The sequence below is a fragment of the Agelaius tricolor genome, unplaced genomic scaffold (genome assembly GCF_023055355.1).
Source record: "Agelaius tricolor isolate 1412-34295 unplaced genomic scaffold, bAgeTri1.0.p SCAF_10, whole genome shotgun sequence".
Lineage (NCBI taxonomy): Eukaryota > Metazoa > Chordata > Aves > Passeriformes > Icteridae > Agelaius > Agelaius tricolor.
In genome coordinates, this window is record NW_027269270.1 from 7,962,523 (window position 1) to 7,981,728 (window position 19,206).

The 19,206-nt window shown below is 41.2% G+C and overlaps 1 protein-coding gene across 12 annotated transcripts in view; it reads right to left on the reverse strand.

Moving 5' to 3' along the window:
• The window catches only part of ANKRD44 (ankyrin repeat domain 44), a 132,482-nt gene that overhangs the window by 20,317 nt on the left and 92,959 nt on the right, over nucleotides 1-19,206 (reverse strand). For 4 of the 12 annotated variants that reach the window (XM_071434566.1, XM_071434558.1, XM_071434560.1 and 1 more), the window contains exons 11-18: nucleotides 19,054-19,136; nucleotides 17,689-17,806; nucleotides 15,301-15,369; nucleotides 14,472-14,612; nucleotides 12,283-12,366; nucleotides 11,204-11,315; nucleotides 5,809-5,835; nucleotides 187-258 (exon numbers count right to left, since the gene is read on the reverse strand). In XM_071434566.1, coding sequence (XP_071290667.1) covers nucleotides 187-258; nucleotides 5,809-5,835; nucleotides 11,204-11,315; nucleotides 12,283-12,366; nucleotides 14,472-14,612; nucleotides 15,301-15,369; nucleotides 17,689-17,806; nucleotides 19,054-19,136 — 706 coding nt within the window. The remainder of the gene's footprint in view (nucleotides 1-186; nucleotides 259-5,808; nucleotides 5,836-11,203; nucleotides 11,316-12,282; nucleotides 12,367-14,471; nucleotides 14,613-15,300; nucleotides 15,370-17,688; nucleotides 17,807-19,053; nucleotides 19,137-19,206) is intronic. The other 8 variants (XM_071434568.1, XM_071434562.1, XM_071434565.1 and 5 more) reach the window with 6 other exon arrangements.

A 19,206-nucleotide genomic window follows, 5' to 3' on the forward strand; every position in this document is an offset into this window, starting at 1 on the left:
GTCAGGAAGAGCCAAGAGCTTCAACTGCCTAAAACTTAATTAACAATTCCAGCCCAGAACCTGGCTTTGTTACATCCCTTCCCACCTTTTTCAAAACAAGCCCACAGTTACACTTGCTTCAAAGACAGAGATTAAGGAACTATTCTAGGAAATACTGATCAAATGCTTTACACATCTCATACTTACAGCTAAATGCAAAGGACTTTTTGTAGCTGCAGAATCAGATTCCTCAAACACATTGTTGGTTTTTTCCAGAAGCTGGGAAGAAAAAAATAAAGTCTTAAAACATGAGACAGGATAAATTTTCATGGACTATAAATCTGTAAATCAGCAAAGATGTATTTTGGCCACAGTAATTATTGAAGGACTGCAAAGTATTTTCAAGCTTTTCTGCACAGGGTAGAGCAATAAAACCAGTTTAAAAGCTTGTCATGAACATCCTTACCCTGATTAATTAATTTCCATGAAATCCTGGGGCCTGCTTGGGTGAGAAAGGAGCCCTTAAAACAATGGATTTGTGGAATAGAGCCCTCAGTAAATTTACATTGCAGAAAGCTCAGTTTCATGATTATACAGCATGTGCAAGCCATGTCTGATACAGTGTTTTGGGTAATTCTGACACATAATTAGCACTGGGAATAATTATAACTGAGCTGTGAATCACTGATAAATTATAAAATTGACTCAAAGAACAATCTGCTCCTGCAATGACAGCCTTCCAAAATGCAACATGTCCCTGAACTCTTACAGGCATCCAGTAATATCTAGTAACAAATTTGTATAATCCTCTTCATTTTACAGCTTAAAACCAAGGACATTTCCATCCATCTAGAAGGAGGAGCTATGGAAAAGCACCACTCCACAACAGGACATGGACACTGACAACTTCTCCAGCTGAGGCTGCAAAGAAAATCATACACAGTGTCGAGAATGCTACTGACAATTCATCATTTGTTGAGTGGCACTGCTCGTGTCCTTGGCCTTTTGCTTAATAATTACTCAGAGTTAGTCTCCAAAAGCCTTTGGGACTGGAAATTAGCATTTTACAGAAAATCACCAATGGGAGGCTGTATAAAAGACAGAAAAGCATGACAGTCAACTAAAACTGACTTGTAATGTTTCTAAGACTAGAAGTACATTTTTCAGTCTTTCTCAAGGTTTTTCACTTGGTTGGTTGGCTGGTTTGGTTTCTGGGGTTTTTTTAAGACACTAAGGAATTAATCAAAAGACTGAAAAATAGCAAAGTATGTGAGTTTTTTGACAATCTAGACAATTTTAGGCTATGATAACATAGAACATTCTCCGAAGAGACCATGAAAGGCTACAAGGGGCTTGCCTGTGCTGCAAGATGATGGCACATTCCTAAACAATGATGTGGGCCTGAACTTTTGGTGTAACAACTTAGTCTGCAATACAAATTCACCTTAATAATGCATAAGGTGTTACAAATCTCTTATCCTGAATCCTGTGGAAAAGCTAGAAAATTAGGCAGCAATTTAATTTACTTGCATATTTTGTGCCTAGCAATATGTCAAGACTACGTGTTGATAAAAATCATAAGCAAGTAGGTGTGTGTATTAACAGGTAATGCAAATTTTAACACTTCCCTGCAGCTAAGAGGAAGAAAAAAAAAAAAAATCGAGCCTCCCACCAGTTTCTTGGTAGGTTTGGGGCAGAGTTAAGAAACTCATTTGGTGTTGCCATGTGGAACCACCTCCAGTTGAAACACTGTTCTTCTCTTATATAAGAGAGCTGTGAACAGGATGAAGCAGTAGCCAGCTATGAATACACAAATGCATCTGATTTTCTCCAGTGTGTAAACAACCTAAAAAATCCCACTCAACAAACCCAAGCACTAAGCCTGTTCCCCTGCCTACCTGATAGTGGCCTTTAGTCTGTGTCCATGAGGCCAGCACAGCAGACTAATTTAATCATTTTTAATTACATTTATCATCACCATGCTGAAATTCCAGGATCAAAATCATAACAAGTAAATACTTCCCTTCACCTGTCAGAAGGCTCCAAAAGTCTCCAGGAACAAGGCAGATAATTGCCTTTCAAATAGATGAAAAAACCCACACAGAAAATTGACAAAATTAAGGCTCTAAAGGCACAAATTGTGGGATTGGAGAGCCCCTCACAAAAGGCATCTCCATGGCTTAGTCAAAGCAGCTTAGGCTGGTGCAGACCAGGCTCAATGAGCTTATTAGTCATAAGGCTGAATGTCTCCATCAGAAAGTCAAGTGCAAACACGAATTTGATGGCAAACCTGGAAGCTCTCAGAAACAGAGCCATACACTGCAAAAGGAGAAATTATAAAGAAGAGCAAGAAGAGGAAGATAAAGGATACAGCACTAATAATGTTTTTTGCATTCCTTGTCAAGCATCGTTTTTTAACAATTAAGTCACTTGAATGATAAACATAATGTACAAAGAGATAAAAAAAAAAAACAAGTCCAAGTCACCAAGAAATCCTCCAGTTTTACCAGTGTTTCTATGGTTCTAAGGATGCTTTTATAGTAAATTACATATATTTGCTATAATAACACATAGAACAGTGTGTCCTTGGGGGACTCTAGTTCCATTATACTTGGAAGAAGCTATCCATAGTTGCATCTGTTTATAAAAAGGTAAATTTATCATTCAGAGTCATTTGTTCTGGCAGCCATGGAAGCTTAAATCCCAGAGAGCTCACAGAGCAATCCCAGCGTGTCTGCTGTGCTGCAATCCATCCCTGCCTGTGGAGCTGCATTTCACCAAAGACACACAAATAAGCATGAATTGCCAACAGTTTACGGATACTGGTGGCTGACTGGACCATGTCCCAGCATACTGCATTTCAATTTTTTTGAGATTTTAGAAGTTTGCCTTGTAGCAGATTGCATTTCTCTGTATTGACTGCCACAGATTTCAGGTGGATGTCAGAATTGTGCAAAGACCCTGCATGAGAGGGGCACTCTCCCCTGTGGGCAGGTCACCACCTTTCTGAAGGCAAGGGTACCCTTCTTCTCTTTCTGCCTCTTGGGAATTCCCAGCATGACCCTTTCACTTCCTGTGACAGCATCATTTAATACTGTAAGTAATTTTGTGAAGTCTTCTTCAGACTCAGGAACAAGAATGCTTTGGGAGATGCAGACTAAGATTAAACATCAATTATTCAGTTCTAGTCTTACAAACTAACAGCACTACAAGGTTACTATTATAAACTCTCTTCCCCAGTTCAGCATGAAGATGAATAACTTTTACAGTTCACACCATTTCAATGGTGCAGTAAGGGTATTTACAGGCATAAGAGGATTTACTGCCTGATTTTATTCTGTGGTTATAATAAATGACTCTATAGCAGGATACAGTGTGGGCTCCCCCCTTCATTTTTGGGGCATTCAGATATGCCAGTTAATGAGTCAGGATATTTCCTATGATTGTCCTCATAATATATGCCAAAATTCAGCTCTGGTATTAAAAAAAATAAAATAAATGCAGCTTCATGGAGCATGTCAGTAATTTAAAATTACCATAAAGCAGAAAAAAATGATAATACTTTCATCATGCATAAAAGGTTAAAGCTGCACTTTTCAAAGCAAGAGTCAAAAGAAACTCCAAGCCATAGACAATGAAACAATGGGAACTATGGAACTATCTCAGACCTTTCACGAGAACAGAATGTGTGAATCTGTCCAAGCCACCATGCACAGGCTCCTCCAGGCACAGCCATTGCAGTGCACTCCCAATAGGTATGTCCCAGGTTTGTGCTAACTGACACTGAAGTTAAAGGGACTTTTCTCTGAGAGTTCTACTGTTTTATTAAAGCAGCTTTGACATTCCAACACACACCCTGGCAGTACTGCTGGTGAACCCCTGCAGTTTGGTGCCATTCATGCTGATTGTAAAATGGCAAAGCATTAGACTGGCTGTGTATATTCTAAAAATGACCTTTACTCTGAAGAGTTATTCATCTAACAGTGTTCAGAAATATCCACACATGTGAAGAGCTAATCAAAAGGCAATAAAGACAAAAGAAATGGTTGGAATTCTGCAGTGATGCTGCTGATCACTCACAAGGTCATTCAGAAGTGGCAACTGGTCACGATTTTTAATGTCACTTTCAGAACTGAATACAAATATATGAGCTAGGTGTCACTTTCCATCTCATATTTCCTGATAAATTGCAACAGATAATTGTCTCTCCTCTGGGAAAACAACCTACCACCAGCTTCTTTTAAATAAAGGCTTTTCCAGCAAGTAGCCAGGACAAGATTGAAAACCCTCATCAGTTGTTTCTGATGATACAGAAAAGAGCAGTAAAATGAACCTCTTCACTACTTTATCTCTAATCAGGGAAGTACATTTTAAAAATCTCAGAATTGTTCCTAATTGATGAAAAATTCAAAGGTGAAGTGGCACAAATATATCCTCAGGGGAACAAGCAATCCTGTAAGCTCTCTCCATATTCATAAATACACATGATCAAATTATTTTCATTTGATCAGGTTAAAACCAATATGCCTCTTAACCTAGTGCTGATGCTTTCCTAAGATCAGGCTTTAAAAATCCAATTCATCAGTACTGGCATCAATTTCACTCACATGCACAGATTTGGGTGAAGTTAAATTAACTTGAGCAATAAGTATTTTCACAAGAGCTCAGGCTGAGCCTGAAGAGATGTGTGAGTGGCTCTGTGCGACTCCTCCAGTAGAAAGTTTAAGTACCCAATACCCAACAGACCAGTCACCACCATGCAAACAGGACACTTACCTGGCATGTCAGAGAACACTGTTCAGGGCTTTAAACATGTCTAAATGTAAAACTCGAGCAGGCCTCCAGGCCCTGAGCTGTTCTCAGCTGGGGCTCTGATCTTCTCTTGGAGCTCTTCCACTCCATACAAAATCATTTCATGTTAAGCCACAGGAGTGCCATACTCAGTGGCTCATAGGGACAGGTGATTGTCACCCAGGGAGTATTTAAACAATGCAGAACAGCTCCAAATGAGAGTGAGAGATCAGCCCCAGCACCAGCCTGCCTCATATGTTGGTTAACCCTTGGGATGTAGATGTCCAATTCCTGTGTCAGTCAGAGCAGAGATTTGAACCTGGGACTTTCACACTCAAATCACAAAATCATGTTTCTTTCTGGCCAGAAATTCTATCTCAGAGGTTCTGTAAAACCTCACACTTTGCTTTAAGGACAACTTTTGCAAATTGTACAGGTGTGCAAAAGGTATAGGAAGGCTTATATTTAGAGAAATTATTAGAAGTTTCCTCTTTAGATAGAAAACTTGAGGACTGGTGAAATATAGTGACAGTCAATTTTGAAAATGTGTATTTCAGTGTTATTTTTGCTACTCTCCTCTCATTTGAGCCTCTACTCTGAAACACAAGTACTTTTTAAATTCAAGCTCGCTTGAAGCCACGTAATTTACATTTCTTCTCCAAAACACTTTAAAATTGGCCACAAACTTCCAGAAAACAGCCAAGTGTGATTCCATTTCACATTCCCAAATGCAAGGTTACTTTAACATCCAGGGAAGTGTCATGCCAGCCAGGTACGTGCACTGCACTAACGTGCCCCTAAGACTGACTGAGGAGAAGCAACAGCCTCGGGCAAAGCTGGAGCCTGCAAGCAGCAGGAAGAAGGAATTCCAATGGAAGCAGAAGCAGCACACATGCAATTGCTTCAAGTACATGGCATGCTGGTTAAGAGTTGTGATTCTTCTTCCTCAGGCTTCACCAGAGTGAATACAAGGATTTGCAAAATACTAAGAAGATGAAATAAAAATACACAACATGCAATCGCTTTTCATTTACTCACTATATCCAAGGGAGTTTTGCTTCCAATCTAATTAAAAATGTCAATTAGAATTAGAATAATTAAAGACAGAAACACTCAAGTGTAATGGTAATCTGAAAATGTTTCTTGGTTTATTTTTCCTGTACAATAACTGCATTGCAAGCAGTGCATGAACAGAACCATGGACCTGAGCCTGTGTGCCCCATCCCTGTCTGTCCCCATGCACTGTCCAACCCAGCAGAAATACTGCTGGAGCAATGACCCCACAGCCATTGTGGACAGATATCAGGTACATTACTTCATAAGAGAGGAAGGAAGAGGGGAGAATAATGACAATGTTTAAGATCAATCTCCTCAACTGACAAAACACAGATCAACAGATACATAATACACACACACAGTGGGAGGCTTTGCTTAATGAAGTGAGATTGCTTTGTAAACCTACAAATACCAATAAAACAGCGACAGTTTCTGCTTGAAATTCTGCTCATGCAGGCAAACACCTTGCCTTGGATAAATAAACCTGACTGCACCCCTAAAATCCCAGTGACCACAGATCTTCCTGAGAGCCTGATACTCTAATGCAATGCAATATGCCTTGATCAAATGTCCTTTTCTTTGGATTCAGTAGATTTGAGGGAGCCAGATATTCTTCACACATAACATTTAAACACCACACACACAGATACAGAGAAAGGTATTTCAGGCAATGGCAGAAGTCTGTGATCTCTTTCCTAACTGAAGGAAAAATATCTCCTTAAGTTCTGCAGTGGCCTTGCTGTTCTCTGTCAAAAGAGTGTCTTGCTTCTCCACCCCAGGAAAATAAAAACACAGACTAAAAAAGACAAGATGTGTCAGAGAGACAGAAAATAAACCCCAGAGATGCTAAGCAATACTCTATCCTACAAGGCAAAGTGCCAACAGGGTGCCAGGGCAAACAGTAAATCCCTGCCCTTGTTGATTTCCTAAGCAGCATTAGCTTTTTAGAAAACATTTTTAGAATCCAAATTATCTGCTTTCCAAAACATAAAATCTAAGACAAATTGCACTTCTATAAACTAACTTGTATCAGTGTATCTAGCATATTTGGGCTCCCATTGATTATTTAAACAGTGGGTACATATTGCACAAATACTGACATCAAAACTCAACCAATTAAATCAGCCTACCACGATTTGGAGGATTCTACAACTGACAGACAAATTAGAAGTATGAAAGTTATTTTTGAACATTAAGTTCCTAAATTGTTCTCCTTTTTAGAACCACTTAAGTTAATGACTTTGTGCTTCTCTGCTCCACATGGAAAAGCTCTCATAGACACAAAGTAATTCATCACACCAAACACTGCTGCCCCTGGCTTCAGATAACATGCTCCCTCTAAGAAAGAGGGTGTTGGTTGTGGAGACAAACAGGCAACTATAAAGGAGAAAACCCAGGTTGTTTCCCCTAAATAAAGAGATCTGGGTCAGAAGGAGGCCCAGGGGCTGCCACTGGACAAGCATTGGAGCCAGATCCCCACGTGGATAAAAGCTTTTTACCACCTATCCCAGCCCTGCTGTGCTTCACTCATCAGTAATTACCAGGTCCTGCTCTCAGATGGATGAATGAACACATTTGTGTTGATAGGAGACAGGTAATTAGCAGCAGCCACACTGGAGATTTATGGAGTCAATGATTGCAATTTCTCCACAGGTTAAGGAAGCAAGTGTTGGAAGGCATGGCTTATCTGCCTTGCAGTGCAGAGCTGCTCTGATAAAGGTGTTCCCCAGCCTCTCCATTCCCAGTGTGCCTTTGTGCTGGCCACACACCTCCCTCAGCCCCTGCTCCCCAACACACACACAGGGATTTACCTCTTCTTCTGGGCACGGCTTTTGGTTAAACCATGCTCCCCTCCCATCCTTAAACAATTTAGCCCCTGTGATGATTCAATTTCTTTAGTCAGAGAGGGAATTACATTTGCTGATGGAATAAAGAGAAGAGCAGATTAAAAGAAAAAGTATCCATTGTTTCTTACAGTCAGAGAAGAGATTTCACTAGAGGAGATGGGCATTTCATTCTGTTTGGCCTAGCATTGCACAGAAACCTGGTTTTATCAGCACAAAGTGCTTGACTGTCTCTCTGGGTAGAATTCTAATGTGAAATTACAATTTAAATTCCAGTCTTTTCACACCAATAAAGCTCTTGTGATAAGAGACCATTTAAATGTAAAAAAATCCACAACATTTTTCTTTTTTTAAAGGAGTTTGGTAATGCGATCAGCTCTGAAACACCAGGTAGCAGTGATGACCGGTATCACTGACTGTAAGCAAAGTAATCCCCAGCCTAAACAAACCTGGGGTTATTTCTAGAAGCAGGAAGGCAGGTGGGAGTTTCAGTGGCTTGCAAGCACACATGCCCACCATTCAGCCTTTATGAATGGCTCCCTACAGATGGAGAGACAGCTGAGGAATCAGCTTCCACTCTTCTCTTTTTAGCAACATCACATCACTCACTGCAGGGCAAATACCCCACTAATATTCCAGACAACCTAAAGGTCCTCCAGGAAAAAGCTTCTCTTGTTGAGCCCTGTGGTTGAACACACAGAACATAAACTTGGTTTGGGTCAAAGATATGACCTTTTTACTCTTAATCCTTATTTCTCCTAACACCTCCCCACAAAGAAATGTAGCTAAGTTCCAGCCAAGGTATTGGACTCACGGGAAACACAAAAGTCAAAGAATGAAAATACGTTCCCATAGATAAACCAGCCCTTCCCTAACTGCATTCAAATGTGTAAATATTTTGTAATGCTGAGAAACTGTGGTGCTTAGAGCACAGACCAAATTACCCAGTGAAGGAAACTCCACTGGATATTACATTTTTTTCTTTGGATTTACTTTTAAAAGTAAACATTTATTTAGAAATAAGGTCTTTTAAATACCTACTAAAAACTGGGGGGAGGGGGGAAGGCAAATAAAAAAAAAATCTTACAAGGTATTTTATAAACTTGACACATTCTGGAACACCAAAATAATTCCCTAACATTTTGCTGAAGTTTGGTATTGTGTATGTAGAGAACTACTAGCAGTCATTACTCATAGGAAAACAAGATTATTGTTGTACCCACCTTGACTTAGTTTTGACCACAATTAAAGTTCCATATTTCATATGAACTCTTTCCTCTAACAGGTTTTATTAAAGTTCCATATTTCATATGAGCTCTTTCCTCTAACAGGTTTTAGGACCATAAAGAACTGTCTTGCTCTAGGCAAGATAATTCCTAGTTATTTTCATTTATCAGCTATCAATAACAAACAAAAATATTTACCCAGGGGATAAAATAGTAAAATAACAGCTAATATGGCACTGAAAAATAATGGTTTATTTACATAATCCCACTTGACTTTGTTTTCAGCCCTTTTGCCATCCTGAATCCCAGCATTGCAAAGAAATCAGTGTAATGGTGATGCCTGTATCAACTAGTTAGAGTTATGTAAATGTAAAGCTGTTAAACTCAGGACTTGGTAACTCATGACAAAAAAACTAAGTCAGCTTCTTCTGCCAGTGGGTGCAAAGATGACAGATCCTGGTCCTGCTCTTGGATGAGCACAAATGCTTTCTGACACATTTACCCTTTCTATTCCAGAGAGAAAATGACATGCCCGTTACCCTCCAAACACCAATGGAAAAATCCTGGTTCCCCAAATGTTTCAGGCTGGCACCCCAGCACACAACACTGGTCCTGTGCATGCAGAGGACTAAAATTCATGGCAGTTGTTTTTCACCACTGTACACACAATAGCTGTGTGACTCTAACTCTGTAAATGATGCTTGACCTTGGTTTTCCATACTGCAGCTTTAGTCACAAATACAGGAAGACTGACAGGGAAGAACTTGGAGTTTATCTGCCTCAATATAGAACACTTGCTGCACAGCTGTCTCTGGCCCACCAGATTAAAAGAAAACCCAACACCTCTGACATGCACTGCATTCCCAGCTCTTCCTTTTGTCTGCCCAGCCTAAGCAATGCCAGGATTTGACAGCAGATCATTGCCTGCAACTGAGATGTGCAGGAAATGTGCCCAGCCACAAGTACAAGAGAAGACAGGGGGCCTTGCTCCATTTCCAATCTGTGCCTCACAGCACACAGGGACTGACAGGGAGGCTGAAAGAGAATCCCCAATGAAGATGCTCCCCCTCCATCCCCACAGGCAGAGTCACAGTGATCAGTGCCAGAAGAAGGCAAGGCCAAACTCACTGCCACAAGCAACAAGGAGCAGTGCTATTTAAAGTGTCCTAAATATACATGCTTGCAGGTGGGAGCTAAAAAGGCTCAACACCCCACCTGAAATTCTGCCCCAGGCCTGCCCTGGCAGAGCTAATGCCCCAGGTTTCCAAGCTGCTGGAACCAGCTGCAGGCCAGCTGCAGCGTTTTCCTGTTGTGGCACGTGTGGTGTGAAAGCAGCATGTGCTCTGCAGAGCTCCTACTCAATAACCAAATACTTGACTCTTCAACACAGAAAGAAAGAACCAAACAACACATAACACTAAACAACACACAGTGTTCTCACTAAAGCATGAATATCTATACAATTTTCCAATTGGAGCTTAGTTTTTTGGAAGCAATTAAAGTCAATTGATATGTAATATATACTACCTATTATATAGCATATATAATGTATATAGTAATAATACATGTAATATATATATTACATATATATAATTTTGGATCATCCTGTATATCAAGCAGTTAACTCCCACCTTTATGACACTTAAGTCAGATACATCTATAAATCCATTCTGTACATCTCCCAAATACAATGTTTGGCTAAAAATTGTTGGCATCTTAGAAGATGCAATTGCTAATCACTCAGACCCAGAATATTAAAAAAAGAATAACAAAAAAAAAATTAATTTTTTTTTTTAAAAACCCCAAAATTCTCAGCTGCTTTGCATATAAGGTTGATCTTGATTATGGTAACTTGGTCAATGTTGCCATTGTTTCGCCAGAGACAAAAAAAAACCTGCAGGTATAAAGCAGAAGTTATTTACTCTGTCAGTATGCAGGTCAGATAAAATGCCAGGTGGATCAGGCACATACACTGTCATTTACCAGGAACTGTCCCTTACTCCTGGCACTTAGGCATACACTGGGAATATTTTGATCACACTTAAAATTAATTTGTGCATACATAAACTCCACTCGAAGACAACCCTTAAGCACCAGGTTGTTGAATAAGGACTTGATTATCAAGATAAACATATTTTTTAAGATACATCTGGGTGCAAATATTTGGGTTTACTGCCTCATATTGCAGGTTTCTACAGATTTCTTATTATCCAAAGAGCTCCAATAGTAGCCATGGGGGGAGTTCCCCATGCTGGCACAGGCACATTCCCTATCAGCAGACAGGGAAGCCCCAAGGCGAGCACTCACCAGCTCCAGGCACTGCCGGTGCCCGTAGGCAGCCGCGTAATGCACGGTGTTGTAGCCCTCCTTGTCCTGGATGGAGGGGTTGGCATCGTTCTGGAGAAGGAACTCGAGACACCTGTGGACAATTCACTGGGGTAAATGTGGGCTCCCAAGATTTAACAGGCTCATCCCTTGCTGCAGCTGGAAGTGGCACTGAAATCTGGCAGTGAATCCTGTACTTCGAGCAGCAAATCACTTCTCACCAACAGCTCCTCACATTCACCATGTTTTTAAACAGAAAATCCCCACTCCTCTTTGAAGATCAACTTCATGGAAAAGATCTTCAACCAAACTCTTGTGGCTACTCTAGTCTACAAAATTGATTTTCTGTTACAAAACCTGAAAGATTCTGTACATATGACATAAACAGCCTAGAACTGCTACTCCTCACACAAAAACTCAGATATCAAACCATCAGTCTCCAAACATGCACTAGGGCAGGCTGGAGAACAAAGATTTAACTGAGTTACATGAATATATTCTCTTGTTCATTGACTTTTTTTCAATCATGTTTTTCAAAAGATCCCTTTTACTCTTTCCAGCTCTTGCCACTTTCTCTTATACCATCGAGGTACTGTCATTTTGTTATTAGTACTTCCTTGCCTAGCCTGTAATCTGGAGTGAATGTAAGGCCATTATATCATAAAGGGGATTAAAAAAAAACATTAAGCAAACAGATGAAAATGTTAATCCAAGTGAATGCATTGAGAAAGCCATTGGCTACTTCCTTTTGCAACGTACAGACTGTGCATGACACTAAAGACACTGCATGATACTAAAGCACATGATATTAAAGAACTATAAAATTATTGAAGCTGTGCATCTTCCATTAAGAAACAGCAACAAGCACAGAAACAGAAATACCAGGGAATATGTGCACAGAGAAAAGAGTGGAGCTTTTTCCTTTAGGTTAGCCCTCATTGAAGCCAAGCATTGTTTTTAGCAGAGCAAAGGACAAGCAAGAGCAGAGTGTAAGGCTGCAAGCCAAAGCCGTGGCATTCTCCAGGAATGAAGTCTAACTGCATTTGTGACACCAAACTTACAATGCAGCTTCTTTTTCCTTCATCTCAGTGGCTCTTTCAAGTTCTTCAGCATTTTCATGGGAGTTACCTAAAATATTCTTTCTTCTTAGCACAGAGGACAGAAAAATGCAACTTATTCTCAAAATACCACACCGGTGATTTTGATGCAGTCTGCTACCCACCCCCAACCTCCTCTTCAAGGAGCTGACTTCCTCCAGCCAGCAATGAGGATTATTCTGAGTTAAATGAGTGCACTGCATAGGTCTGCAGGTAGTAAGCTTTCAAAGCTGGGGAGACAACCATAGTGTGGCAGTTTATTGCCCCCCAGGTGAATGCCGGAAGAAAAATAATTTTTAATTCTGGTTTCTATCAGGTACAGTTTGACCAACATTTTCTACAATCCTTCTGTTTCAACCACAGCAATGTTTTTTCCTTTCCAGAGAGTAACTCAGGATTACTACACTTTGCTTTCTCCTGCAGTAAGCTGCTGGTTCTTCTCTAGCACTTAGGATTTAGAGCAACTTTAATCACTGATACTAAATCACTGTCTCGAGTCTGCATGAGCTGACTGGCCTCACTTTCTGTCAAATATCTTGGCAACACTGTGTGATCTCAGTCAGGTTCTTCTCCCTGCACATTAACTACCCACATCCAGAGTTAATGATGAACATTCTTTGGAATGAGATCGCCTGACCTTGCAAGTTTTTTGACATTCAGCAGGAAAAAAAAAAGATTTGCTGACCTATAAAATCATGGTCTGCAAATAGCATTTGATCTATGTAATAAGGCTTCTTCCAGAACATCTCAAACTGAAAAATTTAACGAGAAGACAGCATCACCACATCAGAATCAATTTAGGTTTGGATTGTGAGGACAAATAAAAGCCATATACTTCTTCCAGAGTTCAGGATGTGACTAAAATAAGCTTTTTTTTTTTTTTTTTTTTAAATGAGGGATAAAAGTAGAAACATCCTGAAGTTAACCAAGAGCTTGTTTAAATGCAGGAACCTCACCTACCAAGAACCAAAAGCTGAAAAACACACACTGAATCATCATTCTCAACCCCCCCAAGTAACACCTCACCCTGGTAGGACAGAATTAGAAACAGGCAGTGGTGAAAGCCTTCCTACAAGCTTACACGGGTTTTCATGCCAAGCACAGACCTCTGATGACTCTGCCTCCTTCTCCCCAGCACTGTCCAGGTTTGAGGGTGATGGGGAAGACCTTTTTTATATCAGCACTATCACAGAAAATTATGAAGAAGCTCTCGAGGCTCTGATGTGGCATTCAGAACTCTGCCATAAAGTTAAACCAGACTTCCCCTGCCATGGCACTGAGGTGGAGCTCTGTTAGGAGAGATGCAGCTGTACTTTCACCACACCTCACTATACAAGAAAGCAAAAACTAGATCCTTAGTGTCTAGAGACAGACACTGTGAGACAGAAAAACATAGGATGACCTAAAATAAATACAGTTTGCTAACAGTTTTAAGAGAGAGCTAACAGGATAATTGAGTCTGGTTTATACAGTATGTTATAAGGAAGAGATTGGCAGAATGTTCAACTATCTGGGAATTAAAATTGCAGTCAGAAACCACAGCATTTCTAAGTTTTGCAGCTGTTTCCCCCCCTTCTCACAAGAACACCACTGCGTTCTGACAAAGGCTATTCCTCAGACATCTCTCTAAAAAGGCAACCTGTTTGGACAGGGTGAGCATTTTTATCTGCTCTGACAGTGGAGTGAGACTGATGGTTAGATCCATCCCACCCTTCCCACGAATCTGTCAAAATGCCAAATATCTGTCTGTCACTGCAGTCCCACTAGAAAACCTCTCCTCCTGCCATCTCTTGCTCTATCCCTTCTGATGGACTTGCAAAGCAAATGCAGAAAATTGTCTGAGCTTAATCTTGTGAGGAAACCACAGAGAGGAAAACAGAGGACACAACACTGTGAAAATAGTTCTGTAGGGCAGGCTGGCTGCAGAACTGTGTCCTCCTCCAGAGGTAAACCGTGGAGCTGAAATGCCACATCATCTGGGGGCTTGGCTTCCAGTCACAGCAACCCACTGTGGAGCTATGCACACATCTGAGAGAAATTCCTGTGCTAGTGGGATCATTCTTTTGGCTCAAACAGCAGAGCACCATGAAGAGACTAAAATGACACTGGTTTAGTGAAACACTTGAGGCAGGAGTTCCCCAGAGCTCTCTTACTTTCTGTCCATGTCAGAAGCAGCAGCGTAGTGCAAAGGGGTGCGTCCCCAGTCGTCTGTTTCATTAATATTGGCTCCTGTTGTCACCAGGGTCTCAATGCAGTGGAAATGACAATTTGCAGCTGCATAGTGCAAAGGTGTCCTGGAACATAAGTGGCAATTTGTTACCTCATATTCCAACATGTACTGAGGAGGATAAAGATAAATCTTCATTGCTGCATTCCTACAGATTTCCAGCAGTCAATATCAGCGCTTTCTTTTATGGAAATTTAACAAAATATTGCACTAATAGGAAGTTCTGGTACTGCTACGAAGCCTAACAGGATACAGAGCATCAATCTCTGTCCTGCAAACAGCCTGAAGCCTGTGAGAGCCTCTGCTGTGGCCCTGCAGACACGCTCCTTCTCCCAGCTGGGAGGCAGAGCACAGCACCGTGTCCATCACAGCATCTTGTTCAGCTGGCATAGCAACGCTTTCTGAGGGGGGAAAACCCTCCAGGAAGCACAGCCAATGGCAGCTGTCCTGCCATCATAGCTCAGGTGCTGTCTTGGGAACACCAGCACAAGAATTTAGGCAGTAAGGAAAAAAGAAAAGCTGTGATATTTTTAAAAAGAAAAACTCAAGAGGGTGGGATAGCTTTAATGGATTTAATGAAGCCTGCACCTGTGGGGCTGGCATGAAACTGCAGCAGCAAGGGTTCTGCAGAGAAGGCCAAACTACCTGATTTTGCTACCATTTTTCATAGAACATATGATTTTCAGTCTGAGGCGGCCTTTCTTCCTTGCCTGATAGATTCTTTCTTTTTTAAAAGAGCTTTGTAATTTACCTACCTTCCACATTTGTCCTTCTTATTAAAATCTGCTCCACTGCTTTGCAAGAGTTTTATACATTCTACATTACTGGAAAGAGAAGTAAAGAAAACAAAACGTGAATAAAACAGAAGCTTACACCTGCATTTCCCCCTGCCCCCCAAAAGGAAAAAGTTACTCTAGTTATTTTTGTATTATTTGCTGTGCAAAAACTATAACATAAAATTCAATCAAACAGAAAGTGAAGCTCTAAAAATAAATTATTTTCTTTTTATTTTTTTCACTAGAAAACCTCAATCTTCTCTTCTGCAGAAGAAAATAATTAATTTTCCAAAGAGAGCACAGTAAATGTGATCAGTATGTTTGGAAATTTTCAATGGCAGCTGTACTGCAGTGCACCCATTCTGACCTGGTATTTAATAAGGGAACTTTAAAATTAAGTTGTTGCTAGCTTATGAAATGCCAGTCTAATAATGAAGAGGTGACATTTAACGAAATCCACCCCCACTCAGCAGAGCATTCAACAGTAAGCACTTTGCTCAAATCCTGTTTATTTAACGAAATATAATCACAAGAATCACTTGTAGGTATATTCTGATATGATTTGTTGACTATTGATGGATTTAAGCCCATCTCCAAGTGCTTTGTTAGCAAAGGGGTGTGGCTATTATAGTGATTGTCACATCAACACTGCATTTATAAAAGTGGAGGAGAATTTACCACATCCTGGCTGTTTCTTCGTCTTGTTTAAAGCCAGGTAATTTTTAATAGAAAACAAACCAGCTGCATTCTGAGATCTTTTGTAATTCAAAAAAATAAATGTAGGACTCTGAGCCAGAAAATGACAAAGTAGTGCAGCACTTTCCAAGACTGCTTGTGTTTCACAGGGGCATCACTTGTGCTCACAATCAGATGAGCAGACCTTTGAAATTCTTTCCCTAGCACCCATGCAACTCCCATTAATGTGATGGCAGTAAGAGGCCTGTGTCAGGAAATACACTAATGGCTTTTGTAGATCTCCAACTACAGAAAAAAAAGGGACTGGGTGCAATAATGCAATATTTTGGTGTATGTCGATCCCAACTCTAAATTGCTGTTGCATAAAATAACTATGGAACACTCACCACAATGCACTAAAAATAAAAACGCTTGCTAGTGATGACAATCATAATAAACCACTGGGAAAATATGGTTTATTTTCATGAGTCACTTTTGCTTCTTACTGAAGCCTCTCCTTCTCTTTATGACTTCCAGGATGTTTTTAGTATCCTTCTGGGGTGCAACCTTATCAAAGAGGTAGCATCTGAACAATATTAAAATAATCTCCATCCAAGTAACTGTCGTACCTCTTACACTAAAGTGAAAATAGTATCAAGATAAATAATACCAAAACAATAATAAAACCAATATTTGGATCAATTTTATTAGGGTTTGGGGTTTTTTTCCCCTCAGAAACAAAAACTTTGTGATACAGATTTTGGTCCACTGAGAAGAAAAAGCAACTTCCAGAATGACTGCCAAGTATTTGCTGTGGATGAGCATTTCTGCTTATTATAACCACAGAGAATTCAAGGGCTGTAGCCAAGGCTCCATTTCAGCAGTCTTCTGAGCCATAAAGTACTCAAACAGAAGAGTCAAAACTCAATGCTTGCCAAACATTGTGTCCTTTTGCTAGATTAACCTCTCAACACTTCACTGACTGGATTATCTGGAAATATTTAAAATAACTGGATGCTACATTTACATCTTAAATTGAAGCATTTCAATTTCCACTTCGATTTCACTTTTCTGCCCTTCCAGCACTTTTCAGGAACGCATCACCCTGAGAGAGGGGCAGCCTTCTCACTTTCTAATTTGGAGGCTGTGGGTTTGGTTTTGGTTATTTTTTTGTTGTTGCTTTAGTTCATTGTTTTTTCTTTTAGAAACTTATTGCACCTGAAAAATGAAAGAGAGGGAGATGAACTACATTTGAACTCCAAGGCTGCAACCTGATGGGCACTGCTGCACAGCTGCATTTTCGGACAAGGACATGCTCCAGAGATGGAGGCCAGGAGTACCTCCCCTGCCAGCAGCATGCCAGGAGCTCCAGCTCCTCACTGGGTGTTCCCCACAGACCGATGCTTTCCTGGAGACTGCTGGCCCATTGGTGACTGTTGAGGCCTGAAAGCTGAAACAGCCTTCTCAGGGCATGAAAAGGAAGAGTATTCCCCTCTGCCTGAAACGCATGCTTCAAATCAACCCAGCTCACCCCACACAAGGGCAGGGGCAAAAGAGAGCCTAAAATGACCCAAACTATGGCATCAGGCTGCCTTGCACAGCAATAAATTCCTCTGTGGATAGCACAGCCAAGCTGGCTGGCCCCAAATGTGCCCCAGGATGCCCTAGAGCAGCCTCAGTGCAGGTACTCACCCTCCGGCAGCGGCCGCGTGCAGGCACGTTCTCCCGAAGCTGTCGGGGGTGTCTATGTCAAAGCCTGCAGACAGCACGTGCTCATTACTAAACAAGGACACTATGCTATACTTTTGTCCTAGTTAAACCACAGGAAACATCGCAGAGACAGAAAAATCAGTTAGTTGGGAAGAAAGCAGAAGGCAAGGCACAGTCAGAGAGGCTGGCACGGGGACGGCGAGCAGCTGCTGGCACTGGCAGCGCTATAAAAGAGGAGCTGTGACAGTGACGGGAGCCTATTTCTACACCCAGCTCCTCCACACCCCTGTCTGCAGCCTGGGATGGGTGTTTGGGAGGCTGAGACAGCAGGACAGGAAGACAGAGAACATGGAGACATGAGGAAGAACCACAGAGTCAGCCTAAACATGAACTGGGGCTGTTTTCATGGCGTGTGGTTGTCAGATTGGGAAGAGGCTTCCAGCAGCACATGGGAATATTCATCAAGATGCACGAGGCCAAGGCTGCAGCCTGACAGTGCTAACTGTGGTCATCCAGAGTGTTTTCTCTTCCTGTCTAGTGGTCAAGGCCAGAGCACACCAAGTCTCAATATAATAGGGTATGTAATTACCATTTTTCACATTTCTTTTATACCCTACAGGACTCAAGTTAAGGGGGAAAAGTAGCTGTAGGACATTTTACATGTTAAGTAATGAAGGAGTTTTCTAGAAAACTCATATGATCTGGGTCAGGATTTTTTAACTCATAGGAACTCTTGCCTGGAAAAAGCAGAATTTGGGATTTGGCCACTAATTACTGCCTCGTTTGAAATGGTTGCATAAGTAAGTTCTGGCTCCTTTGCTTTGGGCTCTGGTGAGGATCCCAAGCCTGTTCTCTTGACACTGCACTTCCATTCATTTTCCCTCTCATGCCCCCAGAGCTTTGGCCAGCCTAAGTTCTTAACTACAGATTCAAAAACACACTTTAGCTGCATGCAAAATACATCATCATCATCATCAGTGAACTGTAAATCCCTGTGCCAGTGCAGACCCCAAGAAGATAATTTCAGAATTACTCCTCTGGTGGGCAAGGGGGAGAATCCCCAAAGCAAAACAAGATCTCACATTCCTACAGTTTGGAAAGGGGTTCTAAATTTTCTCCCTCCCCAGAGTCTAAACTCTCTGCAGGGAGAAAAGAGCTTTGGACATGAACAACACAGGAAGTACCAGCATGGCTTTGGGAAAGCCTTGCATGCTCTGGTGCACTGCCCCACACAGCCCAACACAGCAGCACTTTCATTAGAATAACTCACAACAAACATGGAAAGGGACTGCAAGCAGCACAGACAAACACTGCTCGAGTTCCAGGGACACTGGGGGATTTACTCACCCGATGACAACAATTTCCTGCAGCAGTCTGAGTGGGCATTCAGTGCTGCTAAGTGTAAAGGGAACATGTTGTGGATCCCACACCTGAAAGGGACAACAGCCTTGTGAGAAAATGCAGGTTACATACACACACAGCACATCAAAAGCTCCTTGC